This window comes from Epinephelus lanceolatus, chromosome 1 (genome assembly GCF_041903045.1).
Source record: "Epinephelus lanceolatus isolate andai-2023 chromosome 1, ASM4190304v1, whole genome shotgun sequence".
NCBI lineage: Eukaryota > Metazoa > Chordata > Actinopteri > Perciformes > Serranidae > Epinephelus > Epinephelus lanceolatus.
This window is the reverse complement of record NC_135734.1, coordinates 28,992,957-29,006,398: the sequence shown is the minus strand read 5'-3', so window position 1 is coordinate 29,006,398 and position 13,442 is coordinate 28,992,957. Positions and strand designations below refer to the sequence as shown.

Here is a 13,442-nt window from a genome sequence, read left to right as displayed (position 1 = left end):
TATTTTATTATTTATTGTAATATATGATGATGATGATGATGATAATAATAATAATAATAATAATAATAATAATAATAATAATAATGATAATTTAATTTAATTAAATTAAACATAAACTGAAATAAAAATGTCTTGTGCAATACTATGTGACAGGAATGTTTGTGTTCTTAGCTGTTTATTGCCACCTCTACATAAGCTTCGTGTCATTATTTTGTTTGTCTGGGTTGTTTGTTTTTTTGTCTTGTCTTGTTTTTTTGTTTGTTTGTTTTCTTATTGGTGCACATCGCCGTGGAGCCTACATGTTTGCAGTAGGAACTGAAGTGTTGTAGCTGGTCGGTCGTATAGCGGGGAGCACACGGACTGTTAGCATTAGCTCGCTAGCTACAAGCTAAGGTACCCAATACAAATACAGTGAGATTAGCAGCTGCTGTTAGGAAACCTCCCAAACACTGACGCTAGCTTAATGCCCCCGAGGTAATATCGTAAAGATTTTATTCGTTGGACATTTAATTTGCAAACCTGCGTGTTCGCTGACAAAGTTACTCACTGCCTTAACATTGGCAAAGAAAGTAAGTTTTGACATTAAGTATATTTAATGGCATGGTATATTGTTTGAGCTCTTAATTAATGCGTATTTACAGTCTATGGTATTTTCGTGTTTTAAAAAAATGTCAGCACTGATAGACAAGCTCTGTGTGTGATTTCCAGGTGCAAAGTGTCTGCTGAGGAGTTTCTCTCTGGCTGTTCAGCTGTGTGATTCTCATTTGAAGCAACAAATGGACTGACTTCACCTCAGTGTCCACTCACTGACTGGACTTGTCTCCAGCTGCTTAGAGGTGAGGCTGCTGCTGCTGTAAGTGCATGACTGCCCTCTGCTGGTACACTGCAGGCCTACACACCAAGCAACCAGCTTGTAGCAGATAGTGCCTGCACCAGTCCTCTTTTTGCTGCTTTTAAAAAAAACCGAAACTAATATGTTTGTACAGTATTCTTCCATAAGTATGTTGCATTTTATTTAGTAAGGTGTGGCAAATTAGTCATGTGTTCATTCCCTGGTATGGATATTAATAGAATCCCAGTATTATGTCATCAAAATGTGTGGCAGCTCTTATCTGAATTTCAGAGTCAGGTAAATTAATCATTGGTATCAGTCTGGAAGACAGCCATCATCCTGTCATCAGTGCATACGTACTCCTCCCCGTGACTCTCTGGAAGTCATCCTCAGTGAGGCAAAAATAGATATTTCACAATGTTGAGGGGAAGCGTTGTCATGGGAAGATTTCACATCAATAAACTCTGTGAACTTAAGTTTATGACACCCTCCATGAAATATGCGTGCCCTGACATCACCCCCAACTAAATGAAACTTCAGTCCCCTTACCTTGATGATGTCACCGCTGTGTAATGCTCTGTCAGGTGGCTTTTTCCTGCACAGTACGAAGTATAAAGAAAGACTTTGTGCTGTCCTCTGGGTCGTGTTACTCAAATGTAAACTAAGCCACGCACAGCAGAAACAGTGACATTGTGAACAGTCTCAGCTTGTGTTATTTACTCAGGACGTGGTGGTTTTTTGTGACACTGTGTGCTGTGTGGTGTTGTGCAATACTTTTTGTCACAAGCCACGCCTTTCCACGCCTCTGGACAAGTGGTAGTTACACTTGAGCCGGGCTCTAAGATATAAGTGCCAGCAGCTATGGAATAACCTGACTGCGTGACAGGACACGTACCAGACTCTACAGAAACATGTTATGGACAATATTCTTACTGGTGAACGGACTTCTTTTACTAGCTCTTCTTTACTCCACTCGGACAAGGTAAAGCCATTCATTAATATGTTGAGTAGCAGATATTAACAGAAGTGAGTGTCAAGATTGTATTAGATCGTAGAAGTCTGCAAAATACTGCAAAGGCGTGTTTTGCAACTGTTATACTGTAAAAGTACATTTATTTTAATCAAATAAATGAATGGACAGTAATAATTATAAGACAGTACCTCTGTATTCAAATGTTTATATCTATTAAATGCAGATTTTCTGACTTAAGTTTCGTCTTTAAACATCAAAAGAGAACCAACTCTAAAAGAACTGCTCTTCTGGAGTAAGCTGTGGTCTCTGTGCTGCGTGGCTTCTCAACCACACAATAGAAAGCTCTTATGACATAGCTTCACGTTACATTCCAAACCTGTTGGTTAAAATAAATGAAAGCTAGATAAGCCAACTCTGTCACCTTGTTGTAACTCTTAACATGAGTCCTTGTACTTCACAGACAGAGAAATGAGCCACCTCTGGACAAAGGTTTTATTCCATGGCTGGGACACGCTCTGGAGTTTGGAAAAGATGCTGCAAAGTTTTTGGCCCGGATGAAGGACAGACACGGGGATATCTTCACTGTGAGTTGTGATAAAGACTGTAGCTGTTGTGTAACTGAGGAAATGAGAGACCATTTTGATACTGATAAAAAATTTGACTTTCATATAGAGTAAAAAAATAGATGTAATGGTTTCAGGGGGAAAAAAGGGTCAGAGAAGTTTTTGCATAGAAGAACAAGAAGTCTGTCAGCTTATCTGATGTGTGATCGGAAATGCAAATCAGGTTTTCACACGGCAGCAACAACTTACTCATTTTAAGAAGACCGCATTATGCATCTGTGGCGATGGCAATTTAATTACCAGTCCCCTGTAATGCTTTTAATCTGAATATATCTTACATTAGTACAGCAAAGGCCACTGCAACCCATTATTTTTTCACTGTAGAACAAAATATTTTAATTAACAGGCCATTCTACATTGCTTCAAATCAAAAGACAAAAAATTAGGCTATTTTTTTAGGGCAGAAAAGCTCAAATGTAAACTGTCCGAGCCATAATGTACATGTAACATCTATATGTCTGTATTTCTACCTTGCTTCCAATAAAAAGAGGGTTTAAACAATGTCCTTCCAGGTACGTGTTGCTGGTCATTATGTGACAGTGCTTTTGGACCCAAACTCATTCGATGCAGTGATGAATGACACCGTCTCCTTGGACTTCACCCGCAGCAGAAACCAGCTTCTACAAAGGATCTTCAGTCTGCAGCTGCCGAGTGTCAAACCCACAGCAGAGAGGAAATGGATGGAAGGGTAATGAATGCATCTTTTAAAGTAGACTCATAGAGAAAATCTGCTTTAAATGAGTGTTGCAAGTCTCAGTATCTGTTTATTTTTTCTTCCTTAGGCATTTTCAGGGTTTCAGTCTCTCCAAGCTCAGCAGCTCCATGAACACTCACCTCCAGAACCTGCTGCTGAGTGACCAGAGAGGTTACAGCCCGTCAGAGTGGAGACAGGATGGACTCTTCAGCCTTTGTTACAGCCTACTCTTCAGGTAACACACTGCGCTTTAACTCTAACTTATGCTGTAAATCAAAATGGTGTCACTGTTTACACTACAGGAAGAGACGTGAAGGAAGATTTTTAACTTTATTGCTGTATTCAGGGCCGGATATCTCACACTGTTTGAGAGGAGAGACAATGCCACTGCAGTCTACAATGAGTTTCGCAAATTTGACCATCTTCTCACCAAACTGGCTCGCTGCTCACTCAAGCGAGGTATGCTGCACAGTTGTGAATGAATATAAAGTGATTTAACTTTTGATTTCCTGACTGACTTCATGTCTGTACAGCACGGTAAGGTGTGTGTGAATTTATGTTTGATCTTCAACAGGGGAAAGCAAAACAGCCACCTCATCCCGGGAGCGACTGTGGGAGCTGCTGTCTCCAAACTGGTTGAGCGGAGAGTCAGAGTCGAACTCTTGGCAGCGGAGCTACCACCACTTTCTGCAGGAGGCGGGAGTGGATGCAGAAATGCAGAAAAGAGCTTTGCTTTTGCAGCTGTGGACCACACAGGTAAGAGCTGCTTTATTTTTTTTCTCTCTCCCACACAAACAAGTACAAGTGTCAAACATACTCAAGCTGCCAATACATATAAACTTTCCACACCCAGACTGCATGCTTGAATTCCACTCCACGGTGCTCAGCCTACAAACAATGCAAAGGTGAGCAGTGGATTCCTCTCGGCTAGTTACTCAGAACTGCGTGTCTCAACCTGTAACTCACAATGAAGTATTGCCAAGTATGGTTATGTGAATCAGTTTCCCTGACACCTTATCTTGTTCGAGAGTTAGTAATTACACTTAAATACAGTGCGTAAGAGAACTGTCTTAGTCAGCTAAAGCTGCTTCCTGTCGTTTTTTTTATATCTCAGTGAAACTACAGTTTCAGGCACTCAAACGCAGTATTTGTGCTGTGAGTCAGGTCTTCCATGCAGCTCTACTGGAGATAACCTGTGTGTGTGGTTATAGAGGTTGTTTAAGTAGAATAAAACTCTGGTGCTCACACCTCAATAATCAAGAAATCGTATTGTCATATCTTAGTTATTTAGTCTTAAATGGCTACAGTGTACAAAGTTTCAGTTACTACTATAATAGAGGAGCAACTGAGGAGGGATCCCTCTTCCAGGACGCCAGACGTGCAATAGATGTCGTACAGAAATAAATTTACAGTATTCCATATGACACAATGAGACATAAAGAGAGACAGAGACAGAGAGAGATGCAGGACAGACAGTAATGACAGTAGCTTACAACAACAGTAATTTAAGTAACAATATTAAAATATTAATTACGGCTATTGTGGTACAATAAGTTGAAAGGATACAATAGTATACATATGTGACAATAATCATATGTGTATAATGACAGTAGAAGTATGACTAATAATAACAGCAGCAGGAGGCATCAGGCAAGACCATGACACACCATCCAGGCGTAGCTGCGATACGAATTAACCTGCGAGACAGTGGAGCACAAAGGCTCCGGAGAAGAAGCCGAGTTAGTGACATGTAGTACGGCTGAATTAGCAAGATGTAGTAACAGGACGTGAATGTTAGCACACGAAGAAGAACCAACTTTTCACAATCTAAGAGTGAGAGAGAGAGTGAGAAGGTGCCCAATGTATTATAGGGGGGTCCTCCGGCAGACTAGGCCTAAGTCAGCCTAACTAGGGGCTGGAACAGGGCAAGCCTGAGCCAGCCCTAACTATAAGCTTTATCAAAGAGGAAAGTCTTAAGTCTAGTCTTAAATGTGGAGACGGTGTCTGCCTCCCGGACCGTAACAGGAAGAAGATTCCACAGGAGAGGAGCCTGATAGCTGAAGGCCCTGGCTCCTGAGACTTTAGGGACCACGAGTAACCCTGCATTGTCAGAGCGCAGTGTTCTGGTGGGATAATATGGCACTATGAGCTCTCTAAGATATGACGGAGCTTGACCATTTAGAGCTCTGTATGTTAGGAGAAGGATCAAGGTCATGTCTTAAATGAAGCTCTCTTAATAGAAGGCCTTAAAAAGTCTTACATTGACTTAAATTCAGATTTGATTTTCAGTCACATTACCGTGAAAATTAGAGCGTTTACAATCATTGGACAGACTGAAGTAAAAAAAAAAAAATTCCCTGTGTTATTTCTCTGAATATTGCACCATCATTTTGAACTGATGAACTAATCATTGTGTTTACTTGGAAAGAGTACTTAAAAATGTGTGTCTCACACACACACACACACACACACACACACACACACAGAATAGAGAATATAAGAAAAATGTGTATGGAGTCATATTGTGTGACTCTTGTTTCCTTCTTCCTACACACTTGTTACGGAGTGACACACTGTACCCCAGTGCCAAATGCTTAGTAGTAAGTTTGGTGCAACTTTATTTAACAGAGCCAGAGAGTCCATGTCATGTGGTTTCATTTTATTTATTTTTATTCATTTAGGATATTTCAGTGTATAAAAAATACATTCCAATCCCAATGTCTGAATATTCTTAAGAACTAAATGTCCATTGCTCTTTGAAAGAGTGTACTTGCATTATTATGCCATTATATTGTCTTTAAATGACAATAATGTAGTTTATTGCAGTTATTTCTGAGACGATATATCATCCAACAAAAGTAGTTATTGTGACAGGCCTAGTGTGAACTCACCACTGTAGAAGCTCCGATCAACATGGTGTCATTGCTCTGTGCAACCAGGTGGGGGAGCTAGCAAGCTGTTTGCCAGTCCTTATGCCTCCTGTTCACGTATGCTACATTCTAGCTGTAATAGCTCCAGCCCTCTGTTAACCCTCCAGTCTCACTGGATCAATGATTGTTCACCCGGCAACACCACAAGCGAAGACAAACCTTTGCCACCCACCGCAGACTCTTTCTAGCTGGTTTGGGAAAGACTGTTATTCCTCCAGCATGTTTGTTTGTGCTTAATCATGTCTGCTGGGATATTCCAGCACACAGTCTCAGTCTGGGACGGAAACTGGAGCACCACTGCAGAGACTCGAGGCATTAGATGTGAGACCAGTGGGACGTGCCACAGTGAATGTGGCTTATACATGTATAACAGGCAGACTGAGGTATTTTAGAGTGCAGTGCGAGGATTTTCACTGAAGCCACCTACTGTACCACCTCGTCGTGAGTCCTGCACAAGCCGGTGGTTGCTGTTTCCATTTTTAAACAATCAATGTTATTGACTGAAACAAATATAGACTGTTATAGATTTATTAGTTATGTGGTAGGTGGTGATTTAATGTGTTGAGGCATCTGTACACTCTCACCCCCACACATGTATTTACATGTAAAAAGAAGTCCTCATCATATAGACTCACTTTATTGTATATAAATCATTAGCTGCCATATTAGTTTAACTGAGTCTTATCTTTTCTCAGTATTCAGCAGCTAGTGACATTATACCCTAAAGGAATAGTTTGACATTCTGGGGAATATGCTTATTCAAGATTTGCCAGGAGTTAGATGAGAAGATTGAAACCAGCCTCATGTTTATATGCAGCAGGAGCCAGCAGCTGGTTAGCTTAGCTTAGCATAAATACTGGAAACAAGGGGAAACAGCTAGCCTGGCTCTGTCCAAATGTAACAAAACCTGCCCGCCAGCACCTCAAACTACATATTTAACGTACTGACATATGAGCATATTTCCAAAAATGCAGCATGATTCCTTTAAATATCCCCACCCCGCTCGTAACCACACTCCTATCATTATCTGAGGCAACACATCTGCTGATCTAAAGATCTAACAGGGCAGAAAGTCATCCTGATGCACCTTTAAGTCACTTTTGGGCATTTGCCCTGGCTGTCACTGGAGACCTGACCTGAGATGTGCAGAAGTAAAAAGAACAGCTCCCCTAACCCGTAGCAATTACTGTCTGACAGGCTCAGGTGTCTCTGCCTGAGAGGCTGACAGCACTGTCTACAAAGTGTGGACTGATTCACTGACTTCTCATATCATTCATATTCAGACAGCAGCATCACAGAGTGGAGGGAATATAGTGGAAATATTTCTTAAACTAAATAATTAATCAGAAGTATCTTTAGATTATGGTGTTGTCAAACGTATCAGGAATACTTGAATCAGTTTCAGTGCTCATTTTCCACAGTATCAATGCATCAAGAATCCCTTTATCGTGTCAACACTGCTGTATTATACGCATTGTATGTCTACATATATAAAATAAACACCAACTTTATACTAGAAGTTCGTATAAAGGACATATTTTGTGCTAACTTGGGTGTTTTTCCTTCCAGTGCAACGCAGGACCTACTGCCTTTTGGCTCCTCGGCTACCTGCTCACTCACACTGAGGCCATGGAGGCTGTTAAATCAGAGATCAGAGGCCTTACTCCCCGGGACACTTCCCTACAGCATCCCCCCATCAACCTGCTGGGAGCACACAGAACACCTGTGCTCGGTATGTAACAGCTGCTAGCAGCCTTTTCCCTGACTCACTCCTATAACATGAGGTTAAGCCACTCCACTGAGGTGGAAACACGGGCTCATTTGACTTGTTGGAAATAACAAGATAAGTGCAGCGTACTGAAACAATGGCGACGGCAATAAAAGTTTGACCTTTGATTCAATTAAATTATGATTGTCTTTTTCATATATTCATATCCGTGCAAATGTTTGTACCTCTGCAAATTAAACCGGAGGGCACCGCTGATTTAACTCACGCTGACACCCCTCTGACATCATCCACTCTGCTTGTCCCTTCCATTCTGCAGATAGCGTTCTGAGCGAGACCCTACGGCTCACCGCCGCGGTAATGATCAACAGGGAGGTGGTGCAGGACAAAATCCTGCACATGGACAATGGACAGGAGTACCACCTCAGACGAGGGGACAGAGTGTGTCTGTTCCCCTTCCTCAGCCCTCAAATGGACCCACAGATACACCCAGAACCACAGGTACTTTTGTGCACACTGAGACAGGCCATGATCAGAGTGTTAACAGCACAATACTGCAGATAAGCAAATGTATACCATATAATCATCAATTTACATACCGTGGCATACAGTTGCACAGTACACCGCAGCAACCCTGTGCCTAACATTTTGGTTTGATACGGAGCCTCCACCGTTACGATACATATAGTTGTGTACCTTCATTGTGATATTTTTAATCCATATTACAGTGCACAAAGCAATCTCGAGGAGGCAGGATTAAGTAGCGTGATTTAAATTACTGTCAGAATACATCCGTTGGGATGAGCTGCTAAATGCCTACAAATGAAACAAGTAGGAGTTGACTAGCAAGAGAGCGATATCAATTCCCAGTGTTCACTCTGTTTATCTGTCTTCAATGGTGAGAGGTGATAATTACATATCTTTAACAGGAGATGCGAGGCAGGAGACACACGATCGAGCCCATTTGCATGATATTATAATGCACACATTTCATGCATTCATGTTTTTCTTCTTGTCTCTCCTCAACAGATTTTCAAGTACGATCGCTTTTTAAATGAAGACATGACAGTGAAGGATAAATTCTACAAAGACGGTAACAGGCTGAAGTACTACACCATGCCCTGGGGTGCAGGGAGAAACATCTGCGTTGGGAAGGAGTTTGCTGTTACAGTCATTAAACAGTGAGTATAAAAAAATTAACTGCCTTTATTTTTTTATTTTTTTTTTAGATATGTCTTTCCATGATGCCTGTTAAGTTTTGAAATGATGGATTCATGATCAAAGCATTTCCTGCAATTTCACCCTGATTACCAGGCCAGCAAAATCCATTTCCACATAACATTCCCTCTATTATCGTGTCAGTCCTGCTTTCATGTCCTCTATCATTATTAGCAACGAGCTGTAACAGAGTAATCACTGATACTCTGTAATAAACTGTATAAAAAAAAGGTTAAGGGTAATGGACAGTCTGTCGGGAGAGCTCGTCTTTGTCAGACATCATATCAGCCGCGGGGGTTCAAGGTCAATGCTTGTAATCCACAACACACACAAAGGGAGAGCAAGCTAGTTAATGGCGATGTTTAGAGTGGGAAGACTGGTTACTTAATATGATTACCACATCATTTCTGTATTTAACTGAATGGGCAAAACCTTCATTTGCAAACATCAGTGAGCAGTATGTTGCTTGTTCTTAACTGCCTTCTTCCCCTTGTTTCTCCAGATTTGTGTTCCTGCTCGTGACCTATCTCGACCTGGAGTTGTGCGACCCAGACGCTAAACTGCCCCCAGTTAATCCCAGTCGCTATGGCTTCGGGATGCTCCAGCCGGACGGAGATGTGCAGGTCCGGTACAGACTGAAGAGGACACGGCGAGAAATGTGACTCCGTGATTTAACTGTACATAACTGTAAAAATTGTTGATTGATGAATGCTTCTATTATATGTATTGTAGCTTTATTTATACTGTGTCATATTTACACAGTGCAGCAATAAATCATATTTAATTTGTTAGTAATATTTTCAATAAAAAGGAAAAACAAAGAAAACCTGAAACAATTCTCTTTTTTTTTTTGCCTCCACACTGAATATTCAGGCTTTAATGTCGCCCTTAACGCAAAAACAGGATGAGCTTACTTTACTTGGATGTTTGACCTTCACTGTGCAGACTGATTCATGTGCAGTTTGACACTAGAAGACTTTTCACATTCATGTGTTGAAGGGGGGAAGTTTCTATGTGCTGACCTTAACACACTCTCATTGTGTCTCTTACGCCCCCAGAATTGTCTCGATCCTTAGGTTGGGAACCACTGAACTAAATTCATTAGCTTGATGTAAGCCTCTTTACCCCATTTAGGGTCACAGGGTGTCCACTACTCACTCCTCTCTGAGCCTGGGCTTTTGCTTCCTGCAAACTTCAACTTTCTCCAAGTCTCCAAGCGTGGAATGTCCCCAGGTATTTTTTTAGGCCGACCCTGTTTCCTCTTCCTCTGTGGGTTCTAGTCAAGAGCTTATCCTGTGATGTTATCTGTGTCCTTTTTAAGGGAGTGACCTGTCCTTTTCCACTTCCTTCTTGGATTGTGATAGATATGCCTTCCTGATTGGTAATCCACAGTTTCTCATCCATGGTTTTAATGGGCTACTAAAGCTTTAGGATGTAGCATTGACATTTGTTGGCGAACACTTTTATGTTGCTTGTGGGTGCCTGGGTGGTTTTCCAAGTCTCAGAATCATAGAGTTTATGTTGGTGTTGAGGATACGTAGCTAGGTGTTGTTGGAGAGCTGTTTTGATAAGCAGATTGGCTGTAGTATTGGACTAAATTATCAACCCAACCTAGTCATTAAAGGTCTAGTGTGTAGGATTTAGCGGCATATAGTGGTGAGGTTAAAGAACTGAAACTTCTGCCATGTGTCGGCCGAGCTATGTGCTTAGCTCGACTACTGTGTGCATGTAAACGTACTGTGTGTCAACCCTGCGATAGTCTGGCGACCTGTCCAGGATGTACCCCGCCTGTTGCCCAGTGTCAGCTGCAACCCCCAACAGGATAAGTGCTTATGGAAAATGAATGAATGAATGTTTGTAACTGTTCTTACTGGTTTTAATTGGTTATATATTTGTGTGTCATTCTTTTATTTTGTACAGCACTTTGGCCAACTGCAGTTGTTTTTAAATGTGCTATATGAATAAACTTGATTGGATTTGAAAGCAGGTATGGGTCCAAAATGGACATCTTATCTGGGTAAACTCATCAATGTTCGCAAATGTCATGGGGCCAATATGGAGCCTGTGGACAATCCAATAAAGGGCCCATTTTTCAGCCTATTTACTACCCCACATGGGGCCAGCATACAAATGTTGGCTGGGTACCTTCACCATATGAGGCAGCATTAAATTGTCTTGAATTCCATATTCCACATTTCTTTGGACATGTATAATCATTGATTCTGGCTCTTTGCCTTTAGACATATTAACCCCTCTTTATATGTTCACACTGTGCTCTCATCATCCAACAGTACACCCCGTCCTGAGCACAACAACAGTGCCTCCAGGTCTGCATCCAGGCGTCAAGGCGCGGTGCTGAAAGAGTTAATCAGATGTGGAAGAGAGCGCTGAGCTGCCATGGATCCACCTTCAGAGATCTGCGGCGCCTCCTCACACAGCTGACTGGGAAACACAGGTAGTCTGTCCGAATGGGCTCTCGGCGTGTATACTTGTTGATCTCCGGGCGAAACGCTGGTGCGTTATGCGGAGCAGGAAGCAGGCGGGTGGGCAGTAGATCGTGCTGAGGATCTCTCTGCCATGTCGGAGGCAGAGGAGGGGGAAATGGATTGGGTTAGACCCTGGCAATAGTAAACCAATAACGGCGTCTCCTTTTTTTTTTTTTTTTAAATGCTACTGCTTCATTTTCGGATTGATTGTTCACAGCGGTACGTGCTGCTTTGATTCAGTGCAGGATGACTCCAACTCACTACGGTATTTTTTTCAGCTTATTTTACATCTTTGGACTTTGAATCATATGTAAGCTATGAATTGAGATAGATCAACAGTGGCATATAGGACCACTCTGCATTTAAACTGCACCAATATGGAGCAGGCAGCCTGTGGGAAACAGAGACATGCTTAGCGATGGAGGATTTGCATTCACAACATTGCAGTTGTAGATGATCAAACATCACCCTCAGCTTATTCTCAGCCTCAGTGTAGCTGCGCACAACAGCACAGTGTGTACACAGGGAGAGATGCTGTTTGTTTTAATGGCTGGTGTGATGCTAAATTATTGTATCGATGACTTGAGGAAAACAGGAGGGTGGAGGCTGCTTCAAATTCAAATCTTTTTACTGCTTCCCCGCAGCCTGTTACTGCACATCACCAAAGCATCTCCATCCTCGTCTTTACATGTCGTGTTGGTGTTTTTTGTTTTTGTTTCCTATGTGCTCTGTGGTGTGTGTCGACGCGATGCTCAGGCCTGATTGTGTTTATGAAGTGTTGGAAACTTTGTGTGACAGCGATCAATGATCAACATCTGCAGGCCCGAGGTGTTGCTGGGCTTCCACGCCTCCCATCATCCCCCCCCCCCCCCCCCCCCCCCCCCGTGAGCTCGCCGTGATTCCGAGAGTGAACAGCGCTTCCTGGTGTTTCAGCACCATTAGAGTGGACAGCGCTCACTTTGTACCACACTCATCACTGTGGTGTCCTGCGTCCCCACCCACAGCACTGCATGGGCGTCACACGAGCACGGATCAGCGGCAAGGGGATGACAAACTACAGCCAGTTATTAAAACAACATATTTTATTATTGATGTTAATATAATAAGTGTCCAAAAATAAGTCAGTGCAAGTTGGGTTTTTAAAGTTTTGGTGGTGGTATTCAACAAGGTGTTAGTCACAGTTCCCAAATATTTGTCTTCTTAGCCCCAAATAGAAATGAAAGATTCTGCAGACTGCTAACAAGTGTGAGTCATCTCAAGATCCCACATCTTGGGGTAAGTTTATTGTGGATTCAGGACGTCATTTTAAAAAAGAATTCAAAAAAGACAACACTACAGAAGATGAGTGAGATATAAACACTTTATTTGGATAGTCCACCTCCAGTTGGTTGTACCATTTCAATATCTTATTATTCATTAGATTTATTAATTCAGCTGGTTTACTTTACTATGTAGATGTCTAACAGATGATCTATACAGCATGTGTGGCCATTTATGAGCACACCCACATATTCAGAATCAGAATCAGAAATATTTTATTGATTCTAGAGGGGAAATTGTGATTCGTTACATTTGCTCCGATGTAACAAAAAAAAAGATAGAGAGAGAATTAAAGGAGTAAGAATAAGAGTATGAAATAAAAGTAAATGTTAATATAAAGCAATAAAAAATAAAACATAAATAAAATAAAATGAATTAAAATAAAATAAAATGATTAAAAAAAAGAATGTGAATTATGCTACAGTGTTTAACACTACATAAGATACAGAAATATTAAAAATAAAATATATAAAATCACTGTGCTGAGGCAGTAAGTGTGAAATTGAACTACACTATACACATCAATAGAATAAACAGGAATAGAATAAAGTTAACATAAGAAATATGTACAGCTTTGTGCATGATAAAGTCCCATACCTATATCTATATAAATATCTCACAGCTGAGTAACTGCACAGAA

At 41.4% G+C, this 13,442-nt stretch overlaps 2 protein-coding genes across 3 annotated transcripts in view; both read left to right on the top strand.

Annotated features, from left to right (window-relative positions):
• Positions 1 to 1,637: 1,637 nt before the first annotated feature.
• Positions 1,638 to 9,822, top strand: ptgis (prostaglandin I2 (prostacyclin) synthase). The gene is made up of 10 exons (XM_033627361.2): positions 1,638 to 1,814; positions 2,266 to 2,389; positions 2,941 to 3,116; positions 3,211 to 3,357; positions 3,469 to 3,581; positions 3,697 to 3,878; positions 7,622 to 7,784; positions 8,098 to 8,279; positions 8,808 to 8,959; positions 9,499 to 9,822. Exons 1-10 carry the CDS (start codon positions 1,744 to 1,746, stop codon positions 9,656 to 9,658), a joined length of 1,470 nt encoding a protein of 489 aa, XP_033483252.1. The 5' UTR covers positions 1,638 to 1,743; the 3' UTR covers positions 9,659 to 9,822.
• Positions 9,823 to 11,260: 1,438 nt separating this feature from the next.
• kcnb1 (potassium voltage-gated channel, Shab-related subfamily, member 1) overlaps positions 11,261 to 13,442 on the top strand; it is a 55,575-nt gene continuing 53,393 nt past the window's right edge. The window contains exon 1 of one of the 2 annotated variants that reach the window (XM_033627209.2): positions 11,261 to 11,451. The gene's annotated coding sequence lies outside the window, so the exon portion shown is untranslated. Of the gene's footprint in view, positions 11,748 to 13,442 lie in introns of both variants that reach the window. The other variant, XM_033627208.2, reaches the window with a different exon arrangement.

Excerpts from the sequence above, each read along its gene's own strand:
- ptgis (XM_033627361.2), top strand. The coding sequence starts at position 1,744 with ATGTTATGGACAATATTCTTACTGGTGAACGGACTTCTTTTACTAGCT. Across the intron at positions 1,815-2,265 it reads CTTTACTCCACTCGGACAAG|ACAGAGAAATGAGCCACCTC; the intron begins GTAAAGCCATTC and ends TGTACTTCACAG. Across the intron at positions 2,390-2,940 it reads GACACGGGGATATCTTCACT|GTACGTGTTGCTGGTCATTA; the intron begins GTGAGTTGTGAT and ends ATGTCCTTCCAG.